This window comes from Ornithodoros turicata, unplaced genomic scaffold (genome assembly GCF_037126465.1).
Source record: "Ornithodoros turicata isolate Travis unplaced genomic scaffold, ASM3712646v1 Chromosome13, whole genome shotgun sequence".
NCBI classification, from domain to species: Eukaryota; Metazoa; Arthropoda; class Arachnida; order Ixodida; family Argasidae; genus Ornithodoros; species Ornithodoros turicata.
This window is the reverse complement of record NW_026999307.1, coordinates 4,343,361-4,361,110: the sequence shown is the minus strand read 5'-3', so window position 1 is coordinate 4,361,110 and position 17,750 is coordinate 4,343,361. Positions and strand designations below refer to the sequence as shown.

Sequence of the window (17,750 nt, the reverse complement as noted above, 5' to 3'; positions counted from 1 at the left end):
AAATTTCGCCATGTGGTGAGCGTAAAGCCGCAAGACGTTGCCGCCCAAGTGGTCGACATCCTTTCCGCTCCACCCGCAGCCAACCAGTACGACGCGCTCAAGACCGCTGTACTCGAGCGCACCACGGCTTCGGAACGCAAGCGCTTCCAAGAGCTCCTGTCTTCCGAAGATCTTGGCGACCGCCGTCTGTCTGAACTATTGCGACACATGTAGGGGCTGCTGGCGAGCGAGCCCTTTCCTTAGATGCCAGCCTCCTCAAACAACTCTTCCTGCAGCGCTTACCAACAACCGTGCAGATGATCCTAGCGTCTGCGTCGATTCTGCCATTGCAAGAGCTTGCGGATCTTGCAGACAAGATCTTGGAGGTTTCCCTTCCGTCCATTTCAGCCATGCCCGCCGCACCGCCCTTGCCTTCAGCTATTTCACCCGCGGCGTCTTCACCATCCGCCCAAGTCCGGCTAACTTCTCCGCCCAGGGACTCCATAGCCCAACTGCGCGAAGATTTTGGACGCCTCTCCGCCATGGTAGCGTCTGTCCTGTCATCGCGTGCGCCTTCCAACACAGACCCCGTTTCGCCCAGGCGTCGCCGACGCGATCGTCCGCGCTCCGCGTCCCGCTCCCCCAGTTGACGCCGTTCACCTCGTCGGCGTCTGCAAGACGAGCCCATCGGCCCTTGCTGGTACCACCAGCGGTACGGCTCCGAGGCCCGTCGGTGCACGCGACCCTGTACTTGGACGGAAAACTTGCCCGGGGACCGTTAGCGGCTGCGACTGTCTCCACCACGCCTAGCAGCCGACTATTCTACGTTGTTGACCGGCCCTCAAAGACACGCTTCCTCATTGACACCGGCGCTGAAGTGAGCGTGCTCCCCACTTCAGGAAGTGACAAGCGTCGTCCAGCCATGTTCCATCTTACGGCTGTCAACAACACCGGCATTCCCGTCTTCCGACAGCTATCTGCCACCCTCGATCTGGGCCTTCGCAGAACGTTCCCGTGGCTGTTCCTTGTGGCCGGTGTCCGCCAAGCCATCCTGGGCGCCGACTTCTTACACCATTTCGGCTTATGTGTGGACGTCGCTCGCAAGCGCCTGATAGATACCTCCGCCCATCTGTCAGTTCAGGCTCGCTCCGTTCACTCTGCCAGCCCTCTCAGCGGCATCTCCATTTCTGCCCTCCACTCGCCATACGCTGCCGTCTTCAAGGACTTCCCTAGTCCCACGCAACCACCAGATTGGTCGCGCCCAGTCGCACACGATGTCGTGCACCACATACAGACCACCGGAGCACTCGTTTTCGCCCGGGCACGTCAGCTAGCTCCGGAGAAGCTCAAGATTGCAAAAGCGGAATTTGAGCACATGCTGTCCATCGGTGTAGCCAGACCTTCCTCCAGCAATTGGTCCTCCGCTTTACACATGGTGCCCAAAAAGACCGGCGACTGGCGCCCCTGCGGTGATTACCGTGCGCTTAACCTTGTTACTGTGCCTGACCGTTACCCGCTCCCGCGGTTGCAAGACTTCACGGTCAACCTCCACGGCACTACCCTCTATAGTAAAATCGACCTGATGAAAGCATATCACCAGATCCCCGTCGCCCCTGAAGACATCAAGAAAACCGCAATTACGACTCCGTTTGGGCTGCACGAGTTTCCGAGGATGCCGTTTGGTCTCCGCAACGCGGCCCAAACGTTTCAACGTTTTATAGACAGCGTCATCAGGGGCCTCCCCTTCGTATTCGCATACATTGACGACTTGCTTGTGGCCAGCTCGTCTCCAGAAGAGCACGAACATCATCTCCGCCTGCTCTTCTCACGCCTGGCCGCTCACGGCATTGTTGTCAATGTACAAAAATGCGAATTCGGCGTGTCATCCACAGAGTTCCTTGGGCACAAAGTCTCCCCGGGGGGCATAACACCTCTTCCCTCCAAGGTCGAGGCTATCTCCAACTTTCCCCAGCCCCAATCCATCCGGCAACTTCGGCGCTTCCTCGGCCTCATCAACTTCTACCGGCGCTTCATACCGCACTGCGCCGAAACCCTCCGCCCCCTTGAATCTCTTCTCATTCAGTCGAGCCGAGCTGCGAAGAAGTTGATGTGGAATTCTGACGCCGAATCGAGCTTCCTCAAGATCAAGGCCGACCTCGCCGCTTGCTCTCTACTTTGCCATCCCCGGCACGGCGCGCCGAGCCTTAGCGCCCCATAGCCTTCTTCTCCAAAGCCCTCAAACCTACCGAACAGTGCTACAGCACTTTTGGCCGAGAGTTGCTGGCCGCCTACCTCGCGGTCAGGCATTTCCGTTTCTTCCTGGAAGGTCGCGCTTTCTCCATCCTGACCGACCACAAGCCCTTGACCTACGCTTTCCACTCTGCCAGCAGCCGGTATTCCCCAAGGGAGATTCGTCAGCTCGCCTATCTTGCTGAAATGTGCACAGATATCAGGCATGTACCGGGGGAAGGAAATGCTCCACCCGACGCCTTAAGTCGAGTTGCTGCCCTTTCTACCACCACGCAGCGCTTTTCTCACGAAGCCCTCGCTTCTGTCCAACTCCACGATGAAGAGCTGAAGCGCTTGCGCACAGCTAACACCACCTCCCTCATGCTGCACGACCTCCCCATTCCCGGCACTTTCGTTACCATCTGTTGCGACACGTCGACTCCCCAACCTAGGCCTTTCGTCCCTGTCACGTGTCGCCGGGCCGTCTTCTCTTCTCTCCACGACTTGGCGCACCCTGGCATCCGGGCAACTCAGAAGCTTGCTGTGGGCTTGAAGCGCGTATCTCGCGCATGGACGCCGTGCGGAAGTCGCTCACGCCGCCCTATTCCGGTCCACATCCCGTCCTCGGCCGCCACGGCAAGAACTTACGCATCTCTATCAACGACCGAGAGGACGTGGTTGCCGTCGACAGATTGAAGCCAGCCTACATGGACCATGCCACCGTCGACTCCTACACCACTGATTCCTCAGCCTGGAACGGTTTCCCTCCAACGCTTGGTGTCCCGGCATCAGCCAACTCTTCCCCATCATGCCCGAAGCCCATCGAGGAACACGTCACGTGGGCCGATAGCTTCAAGCTGCCACTAGCGGGGGGGCCATGTCGCAGCCGACGGAAATGGACGACGAGCGCCGCCATGGACGTTTCGTCACGACGCGTATCTCGCGCATGATTTCCATTGAGCGCGCGTACCATCGATTCTCTCAGTTGTGGCCTGGCTGCCACAATACACGCCTGCCATTGATAACACGAAATAAGAGACTTCAACTAGTCCGCAACAACAGTCATCGCGCTCCCACATGAACTTTACACTTTGTAATAAGTGAGAAGCAGGAAAAAATGCATGTTTTCCCACTCGTCCTATGAGCTCTGGATTAATCCACGTGCAAAGCAGTTTCTGTGGCACGTGCATTACTTGCTATGACATTTAGATTAAATGGCGTGTGAAGGTCTGCAGGTGCGCACAAGAACACAATGTTAAGGATGAAGGAGAATAATTAAAGCGAAGCAGGAATTTCGACCTCCTTCCCCTTGTAAAGCTGGGGATTAAAGATTCTTTCTCTGCTATTGTTCCTTTGCCAAGTAAGTCAGAAGGTAGTGAAGTAGGTGAAGTAGATAGGCGTGCAATAGAAAGTGGCGTACCTTTCATACACTAAGCGTACAGGCGAGAGGTCAGCATTACCGCAATTAATATCAAAACAGAACTGGAATTGAACCTCTGTATGCAATAAGCGAATAAGTCGACTTATCCCGTTTTTACTATTACCAGTATGTACCAGCCAAATAAAACTTAGGACAGTATTGCAATTTATTGGCCCGCTGCAGGAGAGTAAGAAACGGGAAATGCATGTGCGTCAACCGGATGGACAATCATATCAGGCTCCTTGTCTCGGTTTGGGATTCTTCGGCTTATCCTCTTATTGCATACAGAAGTTCAATTGATGATGCCATGGTGCCAAAAAGGCATTAATAAGCCTCCAGGAAGAAAACTGTGATGCTCTCGCCCGCTGTTATTCTCAGTCAGAACCCTCTTTATAAAAGAAAAAGAAGTAATTCGAAAACGCAATGGTCCGCGGATCCAACCAGGGATCGCGAAAGCCAGTGGCGACGGCCCCCCTCGGTAGCTCAGTCGGTAACATGTTGGCTTGTTGAGCTCAAGTTCGCGGGTTCGATCCCAGCCCAGGACGGCAGCAATGTGGGGGAGGTAAACATTGCTTCCAGCACCGTGTGTCGGAGATCTCAAAAGAACCCCATGTGCTCGAATTTATCCACAGTCGTACCCCGCGGCACGTGCAGCATATCGCCACACTATAGGCAGAAATAACATCACGGCACCATTGTATTATTACCCGGCAGCGACGTCAACACCACTGAGCCAGCAATACATCAGGTTATCATTCTGAGGGATCAAGACGCAAATGCCACACTGAACTCGTCGTCACTTCTTTCGTCGTGGAAAAAAGAACAAAATCTGGAGCATCGTACAGTTGCGCACAAAGTTGCAAAGCGTAGAAAACAGGTTCAGCTGTCATGCCTGACATGGACACTTTCTGGGGATCCCACTGTTTTCGCAAAATACAAGCAAAAATGGCACGTCAATGCATTCTGCCATGAAGCCAACAAGGCGAAAATAAGTGTCCCAGAAAAAAAAAAAAAAAAAAACTGTGACGTTCTTGCACTCCCATTCCACTTATACACTATCGAGGGACATCTCATAGAAACACCTATGGGTGGACACTTCTTTCCAAAGCTCGGAAACGGCTTGTCAAGTGGAGGGGCCCTTAGGCTTTTTCGGAGCCTTTTGAAAGGAGCGATCTAACGTTTCACGGACCTCCCGCCGTAATCTGGACGGGAGGTCCAACGTCTGTATGACACTTCGCACAGGTCAACAGGTCCCCACCAGCCCTGCCACACGACAACGGGTAGGGAGCCCTTCCTCTTGTGATCCCGACAATCCACAGGCCGTGAATGTTCCCGATAACACAATGGACACTTCGGCACCAGCAGCTCCTCAGCAGACAGATGAGATGAACGACGGCAGCCTTGCCACTTCTTTTCATCACCCGTTCACCACTGTCACCTACAGGAAGAACCGAGCCGGCGGTATTCCCATACTGTTTCGACCAGCAACTAGTGACTACACCTTCTGGAAGGTGAATCCCAATGCGGTCGCTAGTGAGACACGCCTGCTAGCTCAACAACAGGTCATGCACCACCGTTTCCACCGAGATGGTTCTCTCTTCGCCTCCGTACGGCCGAAGCAGCTGCCCGCAACCTGTTGTCAGCTAAGTGCTTAGCTGGGATTCTTGTGATACCATCAATACCCCAATCGTATGCCAGAAATATGGCCAAGATATATGATGTTCCCAGAGAGTACTCGAACGACGACCTCGTGCTCTACCTCAAAGACACAGGGGTTTTATCTGCACGGCGACAGGTTCGGCATTCCATGGCAGAAGATGGAAGTGATGTGTATACCCCGCTACGGAGCGTTATCCTGACTTTTAAACCTACAATCCGTCTTCCCCACCGAATTGCCCTCGGATTTCAGACCTTCACAGTCCAAGAGTACATAGAAGGCCCCATGCAGTGTTATAAGTGCCAATGATTATGCCATATTGCACGAAATTGCCGAGGTTCTACACGGTGTGGCATATGCGCCGGGCCTCACCAGAGATCATAGCTCGGCGCGATCATGATCGCGGCAGCCTTGCCAGTGCTTCGTGATCGCACTCATGATCGCGGTTTTGATAAGGCATTGCGATCATGATTGCGCCGAGCTATGCCAGAGATCAGACTGCAACAATAAAAGAGAGCCAAAGTGTGCTAACTTCAAATCCAGCCATCCCGCATCATTTTCTTTATGTCATGTGAAGACCGCCGCCACCGAAAGGCACCAAGACCGGACAGTACGACTTCCGTCTGACGCTTCTAGGGGTGGTAGTGCCACACTCCCGTCTGGTACAAACGCACGCAAGAATTTCCTGCACTACCCCCTCGATCTGCACGAGGTGAACGAGGGTCGCTAAACACAATCACGGCTGAGCCCATCACAAGCAGCCACCCACCGCCTCCTGGTCCATCAAGGCAGCCCAAGCAGCACAATGTACCGAAAGTCGAGTGCAATAGGGGTGGACGGGTAGGTGGAAGACCTTGAACAGACCCGTGAAACTAAAGAACATTGATGAGATACATACCGGCCACCCCCATTGCACTCGACTTTCAGTACATTGTGCTGCTTGGGAGATTACACACACTTACGCCAGTGTGACGGAACCAGCAGGCACGAGGAAACAGTTACCCTCATCAGCCCCTGAAAATGTGCCTTTTCTGGGACTCTTCTCAGCGGCACTCGCTACCCTTAAGGCAATTGTCTCTGCTTTTCCTGGTGCGTCGCAACTGCCCGAAGTCCAAGCGCTTCCGACACTGGAGGCATTATCTTTTCATCGGCATGACGGCATTATATAGAAAGGCCATGGCGATGCAGTGGAATCCTCGAAGCCTGCGTAACAAGCTCCCAGATTTTAAATTACATCTACAACAGTACAAGATCCCTTTCATAGCTGTATCCGTCGCCCGGTTTTTTTATAAAGTACGAATGAGACGTTTTTTTGAAACACCCTGCATGTTTCGCACGACAGACTGCCCCTCTCAGCAACTACTGGACTGATTTCTATCACAAACTGGAGACTTTTTCGTGAGGGCCTCAGAACATCTGTGCACACAAGTATGTCCCAAGAGGGTCTCTCTGGCAAGCAATTAGCCGCGGTATTCAGGACGCGGTGGTCATGTCTAAAAGGGTAACAGGACATATCGGTCATTCTCCAGCAATTAGGCCTTAGGCCTTAGGGCGTTACGTCGCCGAACAGAAAGAACGGCTCGTCAGACAGGGCAACTTTCGGATATTGTGGAATACCGCCGGATGAAAGCTAAAGTAACATGAGAACTTAAGAAAGAGGACAGGAAGCGTTGGCGTCAGTTTTGTCACCATCTTTCACCCTTTGACCCGGCCACGAAGATCTGGCGGACAATCCGATCTCTGAAGGAGGCGCCCCCTCAAAAGAATCCTCTCGCGGCCTTGGCTATCGTTAAGGGTGCAGACGAAAACACGCTAGCGACGGACTTCTGTGTAGTACTAACGACACCAGCGGCTGCCTCGACGACACCGCCTTTTGTTTTAGTTTTGTCCCCAGTTTGACGGCTGAACTTCACCAAGACTGGCCCCTTCTACCGGAAGTTATGGACCGCGACTTCACACAAATCGAGCTAAAGGCAGCGTTGAAGCTTGTGAATTCCGGCTCGTCCCCGGGACCCGATAAAATCACCTATGCCGCACTGCGAAACCTTGACGGGCAGTCACTCCAAGCTCTCCTTCATGTGTATAATACGTCTTGGCAACAAGGATCTTTACCACCTACCTGGAAGGAGGCATTGGTTGTTCCCACCTTGAAACCAGGCAAGCCCCCAAATGCCCTATCCTCCCCTGTGAGTCTGACAAGCTGTATGGGGAAACTGATGGAGAGAATGCATCGCCTCGACTGGTGGCTCGAAAAACAACGTGCTTTCCCTCAAGAAATGGCTGGATTTCGTCGCCACCGAAGCTCCATGGATCCAGTTCTCGACCTAGTCTCTACAGTCCAACATGCTCGTGCCCATCGGCGGATCGTCCTATCGGTTTTCCTCGACATCAAGCGCGCATATGATACTGTCTCACCCATTTGTGTGCTGCACGCCTTGCGCTCGTTTGGGGTATCCGGTCGGCTCTTCAACTGGCTCCAAGACTTCCTTACGGACCGAACTGTCGCTGTTCGTACGTCCCAAGGCCTAAGCCCTCAGCATCCTGTTCATCAAGGAGTCCCCTAAGGAAGTATTCTCAGTCCGATACTCTTGAATGTGGTGATGGCCGGCCTACAATCAGTAATTCCTCGCAAAGTGTCGTTTTCCGTGTATGCAGATGACGTCGCCCTTTGGACAGTAGGAAAATCACGCCCAGCCATACAGCGCTGCCTGCAGCTCGCTTTAAATAATGTACATACGTATCTCACGCACCTTGGGATGGGCCTTTCACCCGAAAAGTGCGTCGAGCTCCCTTTCACGCGCAAAGCTATGACCAATTTCCCTCTTTCGGTTGGTGACAAGAAGCTTGAGCCGGTACGCTTCCACCGCTTCCTTGGCGTGGTAATCGACTCGAAAACATAGCTGTACTCTACACCTCCTTGACGAATGTGGGCAAGGTACAGACATGTAAATTTGACATCAATTTAAAGAGCACGCTTCGACCTACACAGCGGTGCCTCATATATATCGATGGATTATATAGCTGGAGTACAGCCTGAGGACAAATATGAGCAAAATGTGAATGTTTTTTGCAACTTTGGCGATTTTTAATTAAAGATCAAAATAGAATTGACCGGTGCTGTTTATACACGCTGAAAGTCGTTGTACCTGACATGTCATCCAAACAAATCTATAGTTTGGGACTGTCCGATGGCGAGGAATAAAATGTCAAAGTCGTTCCGTCAGAAAGCTCCGTCGCCGAGTCAATTTCTTTGGGATTTTTTTTTCAGGCGGACCACAAAACATAGAGCCAAAATATTTATTGCTCCTGTGTGTATGCGTGTTGTGGTACAACATATATTTTTTCAAGGGAAATCGGTGATGGTGTCCGGACCACCCTGCCTGAGTTGAGATGGAATCACCCAATTACCAAATGGAATGTACAAAGGCGCCTGAACAAAGTAATCCCCATCTTTAAAAGTGGAGAAAGGTCATCAGTTGAAAAACTACCGACCTGTGTCGCTAACATGTATCCCATGTAAGTTACTAGAACATATAATTTTCTCAAACTTAATGGCATACCTGGAATCTAACGCATTTTTCTCCTCGTCTCAGCACGGCTTCAGGAAACGCACTCTTGCGAAACACAACTCGCTTTCTTTTCTCATGAGCTTTTTTATAACAGTGACTCTGGTTACCAGACAGACGCTATCTTCTTAGACTTTTCGAAAGCCTTCGATAAGATTTCTCATTCTCTTTTATTAAAAAAGTTATCAGCACTAAACATCTGCCCGCAGGTGCTCGACTGGATTCGGAACTTTCTAAATGATCGTCAGCAGTGCGTTTTCTTCAACAACGTCCTATCTGAAGTCTCTACTGTGTTATCCGGCGTACCCCAAGGCTCTGTCCTTGGTCCTCTTCTGTTTCTGGTCTATATTAACGATCTTCCTTCTACCTTAACCTCTAACGTAAGAGTATTTGCAGACAACTGCGTAATATATCGTAGAATTTCTTCGGGGGACGACCATGTAGCATTCCAGAACGACCGTAACAAAATAAGCGCCTGGTGTACTACATGGCAAATGTCATTGAACATAGGCAAATACGAAGTAGTGAATTCCTTCCGTAACCGTGACATCATGCTTTTGCTTACACGTTACATAACATTACACTATCGCAGGTGCCTACCTACAAGTATCGTGGAATTCAGTTCGCGTCCGACCTCTCATGGACGTGTAAACCACATCATTTCCACTGCCAATCAAGCTCTTGGATACTTCGTACGTCGTAATTTTAACCATGCTCCATCCGACCTAAAACGGCTATCATACCCAGCGATTGTTCGTCCAAAGTTAGTGTACGCTTCGTCCATCTGGGATCCGCACCAACAATATCTCACTAATTCCATTGAAGCCGTTCAGAACCATGCATCCAGATTCATACACTCTAGCTATGATTATCACGCATCTACATCAAGCATGAAATCTGAACTTACTATTCGTAGCCTTTGAGACAGACGTGCGGTAGCGCGATTGTGCTTGTTGTACAAGTTACTTTTTCTTTGTCCATCACTGCCTGAATTCGTGACGTCTGCAGTACACATCTCATCACGACTAGACCATTGCTTCAAACTAAATCGCCCTCTCTCTCGAACATTAATATATGATACATCCTTTGCTCCCCGCACCATAAGAGAGTGGAACTCGCTTCCCCAATCCATTGTCTCATAAACTTCCGTGTCACACTTCAAGCAGGCATTGATTTCCTATCTTTCATCAGCACATCGTCAACAAACTAATTTACAATACAATGTTCGCTAATCTGTGCATCAGCAATATCTTTTTTTTTCGAGTTGTGTTATCTTGTCGGGCTGTTGTCTGTGTCGTTGCCACTATTTACACATGTATTTTGTAAATTCCCACTCCGTTCTGTAATGCCCACAAGTGAGGGCCTTGAACGTACAATAAACAAAACAAAACAAATAAACCACGCCACTTTCTCACTGCCTTATACGTAACTTATTACTCCAGTTAATATTTGGCTTTTAAGCAACCCTACTTGTGTTCATTTTCGTCGTACCTTTCATTATGAACCGACGTATTTCACGACAGTTCAAAACATATCCAGCTTGTAATGGCGGTGATGACGGTTGAATCTTTTGCTTAGATTATACTAAACATGCTGTATTTCTCTTTTTTACGCGGGTAGTATTTTGGTGAAAAGACCAACGCGGAACATTGTGACCTTGAGCGACCACTTTATCCTGAAGCATGTAGCCTACTCTTTCCTACTAGTTCCCACTACTGCACTCTAAAACCAGAACATTTGCCAGTTACGCATTAAAAGAAATCACTGTCCCGAATGATATCATTCTTGCACCAGAGTGGGGAAAAAAAAAAAAGATGAGCACGACTTTTGTGGCATCATGCACTGACGCGAATTCCCACAAACAGCTGTACACCTCCCGAACAAATTGGGATGGTGAAAAGGATAACACCCAGAATTGTAATTCTGCCGGACAATGTCGATGAGATAAAGCTCCGTTTTTGAAGTGTCAGCGATCCCAAAACCACGAGTGCACGCGGAACGGAGTTCGGTGTACGCTGCGAACGGGGTCGTGGCAACGGTCTATTAACTACCAAGAAACGGAATAAAATGCGTCCTTCGTTGTGACTGATCTTTATTAAACATAAGACGATCACAAATGAGTGTGACAAAGTAACATACCACTTTAACGGTACCCTGCACTGTCTTTCAAGGAAAGTAAGCTGTAGTCTTTAGAGGAGGAAAGGAAAAAAAACCGAAAATTTGCAGTTCACTTCTTTATAATAATAAAAGCTTCCTAGGAAAACGTTTATATACGTATACGTGCCGCTGTATGTTTGTGCAAACGAAAACGTTTAAACGCACTGAGGAGTGCGAGGTACCGGGCTGGTTGGTCTGGGACTTCGACCGCTTAGTTCTGTCCGAGGTTGACAAGGAAACATTGGGAGTAAAGAAAATATTTAGGTACGTCGATGATTTTTTTAAAGGGACCACGGAGAATGTGAATGGCGCTCTTTTGTTAGAATTATTTAATAAGCTGGGGAAGGGTTTGATGATCACTTTGGAGGAGTTGGCGGAGGATGTCATTCAGGTTTTAGATATTGAAATTGAGTATCATGAGAGGGGCATCTGCTGGGAATACAAACAAAGGTGCCGGAAACCGCTAATGCCTTTTGAATCCTCCATTTCAAAATCTGCAAAAAATGCGGTCGCACAAAATGTTCTTGGGGCTGCATGAAAAAAAGTCGTGTGTGCATAAGGTGTTGAACAGCTGTTTGGGCCAATTGATGAGATTAGAGCAGGCGGGATACCCGGAGGGTGTTGTTCAAGATGTGGTTGACAGGATGTTAAATAAGTTCTGGAAAGAGGGTTCAAGTGACGAAAATGAAAGAAATCGTAATTTCGGTGTGGTGCAGTATGTTCACAGTGCCTCGCATCGGTTAAAGAAATTGTCTACAAAATATGATGTTGATGTGGTTTTTAAGAAAGCTTCGAACTTATCTAGCATTATGAAATATGTAAATAAGGAAGTAAGAACTGGATGTCAAATCAACCATGTGAATACTTACGTAGATTGTTGTGTGGGAGCTGTTTATTGTATACCTCTAAAATGCGAGAGGGTCAATATCGGCAGACATCAAGGTGTGTTAACATTACATTAATGGAGCGCGTCAGCCGGCAAAAGTGTCTGGACCTTCCACTGGGAAGGCATTTGGGTTAACTGCGGTGGCTGTGGGGGGAGCGGAACAAAACTGCGGTGTTACATAGATCAAAGAAGGTTGGAGCGTTAATGTATTTAGAAGCGCTTGAGATTACGAAAGCAGGACTAACGTGTGTCAGCTCCACGTCTGTAACACTAACCGATAAGATGAAAAATTTTATCGATGTTAATTAAGCGGTGCAGCCGAACAAGTTTCTACTGGTTTCTGACGGGTTCGTTCGACCGTGCCTGTGTTTAGTGTCATTGTGTGTCTTGTCGTCTAAGTAAACTGTGGTTGCTAGTTAGTGCCTTGTCGTCCGTCCCAATTTTTCATCCCCTGCACTGGGTTACTGCTTCTGCAATGTTTAAACGTATCCTGGGAAAACGTTTAGATACGTATACGTGCTGTTGAACGTATATCTAACAGAACGCGTTTAAACGTGTTACGAAACGCGTTTCTTAAGAAAACGTTTCAATGTTTCGACGTGTTAACGTTTAATAGCGAGTTGTAATGATAACCAAACACATTTATTTCAGTGCGTATGACCACATTATTCAATGCACTTCCAACGCAAAACTGACAAGATGCGGGTTCGCAACCTGGAGAGCTGTTTTCTGGAAGCTAAGCGTGCAGAAAAAATTGGGGTATGATGAATTGCGATATTCTGTTCCAATCGCTGTTATCAGCGCTCGGGCTCTGCGAAAGGCACAGCTCAATGGGAAGGACAAAAGATGATAGCGACGCCGCTTATCTGTCTCTTTTCGTCTGGAGACAGCTAGAAAGCGTTTCGTGCTGGTTGCATTTTTGGTCACGTGAGCGAGCAAAAGTGCGACGAGCTTGCCAGGCGGGTCAATTTATAAAAAAAGATATGAAATCCTTTATGCAGGCTATTGTACACGAGCAAAAGAAGACGAAAGACTTACGCGAAACTGATATTTGTGCGCTGATACTAAGTTACATCTTTAATTTATTGGCACCTAATTAGCCACTTAATTATAAGTAACGTGATTATTCATTCAGTAATTAGCAAATAGTTTGTAAGGATTGTGACGGAATAGCGGGTACTCAATTGAGTAATTGAGTACCCGCTATTCCGTCACAATCCTTACAAACTATTTGCTAATTACTGAATGAATAATCACGTTACTAACTAACTAATTAACTAATTAGTAAGTTAACTAAGTTAGTAATTAACTAATTAACTAGGTAATTAACTAATTAATAGGTCAATTAATAAACAGCTAGCAATGAATTGAATGACAACTACGTTAACTAATTTAAATGGCTAGTACATTAATCAATTCGTTAATTATGAACTAATTCATTATTCACGTAAGGATTACTTACCGAATTAAAGTGACTAATTACTACTTTAATTACCTGATCGGTTAATTAGGTACTTCATTATGAACTCATTCATTGATTATCCACATAAGTACCACTTACCGGATTAAGGTGAATAATTAGTGAACAGAAAGTGACATCAAATAAATAGTTAACCAATTCCCAGATAATTAATTCACTTGGAGCAGGCACGGTCACCAATGTCGCTTAGCGCAAGTCATCTCTTTAGACTAACTACGGCATTTATCAATACATGCGCCCATCAACAGAGGATTAAACCAAACACACACACACAAAAGAAAACCACGACCAATTAGACCAATAGTCGATTTTAAAAAGATGCGCGCGCCGCCAAGCGCGTGGCGCAAAGCAGCATGGGAACTTTGAGGGACACTGCTCTGTCGTCTGCTTCGGTTATGGTTTACCCCAGCTGACGCTGCTGCTGCGCACTCCGGGAATGTTGTTCTTCTTCTTCTACCTCCGCCTCTGGTCGTCTCGTAATGCTTTAAGGCGCTGGAAGTTCCCATGAGCCCTTGCGCGCCACAGGTGGCGCTTGCTTTTCTAAAATGGTCTATACCGCAAGCTCAGCAGCCGACATCAGCAACCCTTGAAGGTGGTTTGCACGCTATGCCTTCCCTCTTTGCGGTCAAGCCAAACGTATCTTCTTGTGTACATCTGTCATTTGAGACTTTTTTGACCCAGAGAACCGCAGGCGGTAGGACTACCGCAAAGCTAACAATAAATTTTAATTCCCCATTTACCCCTGAACCTGTATCCCGGAGAAAAATGTGATATCTTCATCACAGCCCGAGGTATTAACTCATAAAGTTGTCTGGTTTGTGCACTTTTCCTATACCTCCCATGTATTATCCGTCCAAAATGCTCTACCTCTAGGGAACCGATGCCATTTGGTACCCAACGATGATTTCTGTTCAAATGGGCTGCGAGGGACTCCCTGACACTATACCCCGGGCGAAGATTGGATATGTTAAGTAGAACGGCACATACAGCAGTTTTTCTTACTTTCCCATTGTATTTTTGACTAGTTTCGCGCGGCGGCCACAGGATGGCGCAAGGCGTCGCTGTCTAGAATTTCTGGGGATGAGCACTCATGATCTGCACTTTATTCACATATCTGAAGAAAGAAAGCATTTTGGCGGTGATGTTCGGTGTTACTTTAACATGGCAAGAGACTTGTCCTTGTGTAAGACTTCTTTAACTCGTTTTTCTACCACAAGCACAACTACCACCATCTTTCAGAACATGTGCAATAAATGTGCACATCAAATCTTGCAGTTTGCACGTCGTTTGCCCGTTGCAGTCAACTTTGTGAATGTAATTCTGTGTAATGCAATTACTTTTTCGGTAACTGTAATCGTAATTGAATTACAATAGAAAATGATAATTGTAACTGTAATTTAATTACTTTTGTGAATATGTAATTATAATCGTAATTCAATTACTTTGGAAAAGTAATTTTATAGGTCTGCTTGTGGTGCACACGATAAATAAGAAAAGCTGCTCAAAATTACCACCACCACCACCAAAAAATAGTTCTAAGCATAGCTAGGTGAAGTTAGCTAGCGGTTTTTCCACAGTTCTATGTATTAGCTTTTTTTGCCTATCACGAATGAGTTCATGCAGCTGCATACCTGTCATCGTCATATGACGGCACCTCTCACTGTCATCCTTGAGTTTGAAACCCAGCACTTTTTTGCCTCCTCCCTTCTTTGTAAGCGTTCTCAGTCCAACTTCGGCTTCAACACAAAGATCGTGATATTTTTCCCGCAGCGTCCTTAGTTCTGTCACTTCTTCAGCCATTTGTTGTTCACCAAAAGTTCTCACTTTTTCATCGAGAGCTGCAGAAAAATGTTCGTACAATTTGAAGTCAACATGGTTTAAGGCCTTCAGTCTTTCCCTGACGTGTGCAGTCATTGGAACTTTATAAGCATCCATCCGGGAATTGACTTTAAATGCTACTACGTCCTCTGTTGTCCAGCATGCCAAGTGCTTGAACAGGATCAGCGATTCATCTAAGCGATCAGCAACCATCACGAGATGAAACGTCTCGCCGACGGATTTGATGAATTCATCAACAACAGTAGCATTGTCGACGTCCTCCGATCGAAATCCAAGGTCAAACGACATCTGGTTGAATCCATATCTATTGTAGGACACCCTGTGTTCCTTTAGCCGTGCGGTTATGTTCACATCATTTACAAAGTCTTCGAGGCCCTTGCGTAAATGAGTCTCAAAATCACAGTACGAAAACAGTGACTCAAATGCTTCTTCTGGCCTTCTAAGCGTCGTGACATATAATGAATCATCCGGCATCATTCGCGCTACTTCCGGTTTGTCGAAGCGCATATGATCAGTTAAGATATTGTTTGACAGGTTGTAATCCCGCATGTCTATGACAAATGATGGCTGAAAGTGCACGGGATAACCGATATATACACCATAGTCCTTTGACATAACCTTATTTAGTCGATGCTTGAGGATGTAACGTTGAAGAATATTGTACAACGTGGAACTGGCGCACTTGTGCGTTCTTAGATATACGATATTTCTCGCAGGCTGGCATCTGACCATATTGCGGATCCAGTTTGGGCAGTACCATGTTATGGAGGACCTGCGTGTGTGAAACGAACATGATTGCATCATTAGTGTCATGTATGATAAAAGAGAAGCATTTCGGCGCAGTAGGAATTAGTGGATTTTATGCAGTAGTTCGATACCAAGCATCGAAGTGTTTGTCAACACGATATACCCGTTACCTTAGCGAAATGAACTATCAAAAATCAACCTTGTAAAAAACGCTTAGCTGCTCCAATGACAACCGTATCTGATCCCTACCAGTGAGCACTTTACTTTTTGTCACTCCCCTCTGTTCCGTTTGTCTCTGCCAGACCGTCTCCTACTCCTCCCATTACTACTACTGGTCCTATTACTATTCCAATATCTAGTCCTATTCCAACACGCATGCATCCAACACTCGTGCGCGATGTGGATGTTAGTGCACTCTTTGAGGTTACTCTAATTGACACTTAGATCGCGACACTGAGATGGCACAAATGGCTGCTCTGTCATCTATGAGCGCATTCAGGTTGTGGGGCTCAAGTCTGTATACTCCTCCGGAACCCGCTTCAATACCTCCGCTGATTTTTGGCAAGCAACTGTCTTTATTCAAACCAAAGATGTCACTGTTCTGAGCGGGCCCATATACAGGGTGTCCCAGAAAACGTGTCATTGAATTATAATAAAAAAACTACGCCACCTAGAATCATGCGGTCAACAGCATTTGTTCTTATTAGGTTTTTGCCACCTCCTAATGTGAATGTCATGTACTCCAAGTTTAATTATGTAAATATTTGTGAACTGAACTCGGAAATTTGCCAAGTAAAGGTCACTTTTTTACCCCACCAATATGAAGAGCGTGCCGAATTCACTCAAATTCATGATAATTCACAGTGATATTCACGAGCTATCCCATCGGAAAAAATAGCCGAATATCATGCTTTTCGGAGCACCGGACCATAGCTCGCGATGACTTTTTGAGCGCAATCGCTCTCAGTGCGACGAAAGGAGGTTCGGAAGCCAGCCCACAGAGTGATAGTAGAAAAAGAAACGGTTCCTAAAATTGGGAGAGGGAAAGCATTATCCCAGAGAAAGTCGGACGTGATAAGCCGTGCCTGTTTTATCTCTTTCTGCAATGTCGGGAAGGGCTGGGTTTCCAACCTCCTTTCGTCGGACTGACAAAGATTGCGCTGGAAAATTCATCGTGCGCTATTCTGTGCGACCTCCGTAGAGCATGATGCGGCTATTTTTTCCGATGGGATAGCTCCTGAATACCCCTGTCAATTATCATTAATTTGACTAAATTAGACACGCTCTTCACATTGGTGGGGTAAAAAAGTAACCTTTACTAGGCAAATTTCCGACTAAAGCTCGCAAAAATTTACATAATTAAACTTACGTTACACGACATTCACCCCCAAGAACACAATGATGTTTTCAGGTCATCCCGGGATGTTCTATTGGGACAGGGATAACATCCCTCGAACATCCCCGTATGGTCCTCAGTTTGTCAGAAAAGAGTTAAAATGCAATGCCTCGGGCCATCCCCAGAAGCTCCTCAGGAAGTGTCCCAAAAACACCACCAGTAAGGTTTTAGGAGCAAAACAGGATATCTCATTGTGTTGATTTATGTATTTATTTATTAGCGAAATGGGGCCCATTTTGAGTACAAGGCCGTTTTTCTCTTTCCGGCACTTGCTCAACCTTAGTCACCGTTTGCTGCTTTTTATTTGTTTAGCGTATTTCTCATAACGGACAAAGAGTGCGGCGGTTTAAAAAGCAAGCAGAAAGAAATATCAAAGATTTCCAGGAGCACTTTG

At 47.4% G+C, this 17,750-nt stretch overlaps 1 protein-coding gene across 1 annotated transcript; it reads right to left on the bottom strand.

The window, feature by feature from the left end:
• Positions 1–14,919: 14,919 nt before the first annotated feature.
• LOC135372087 (galactosylceramide sulfotransferase-like) lies at positions 14,920–15,762 on the bottom strand. Its single transcript, XM_064605810.1, has one exon. It carries the CDS (start codon positions 15,760–15,762, stop codon positions 14,920–14,922), a length of 843 nt encoding a protein of 280 aa, XP_064461880.1.
• Between the last annotated feature and the right edge of the window lie 1,988 nt (positions 15,763–17,750).

Coding starts and splice junctions, on each gene's coding strand:
- LOC135372087 (XM_064605810.1), bottom strand. CDS start 15,762: ATGCGGGATTACAACCTGTCAAACAATATCTTAACTGATCATATGCGC.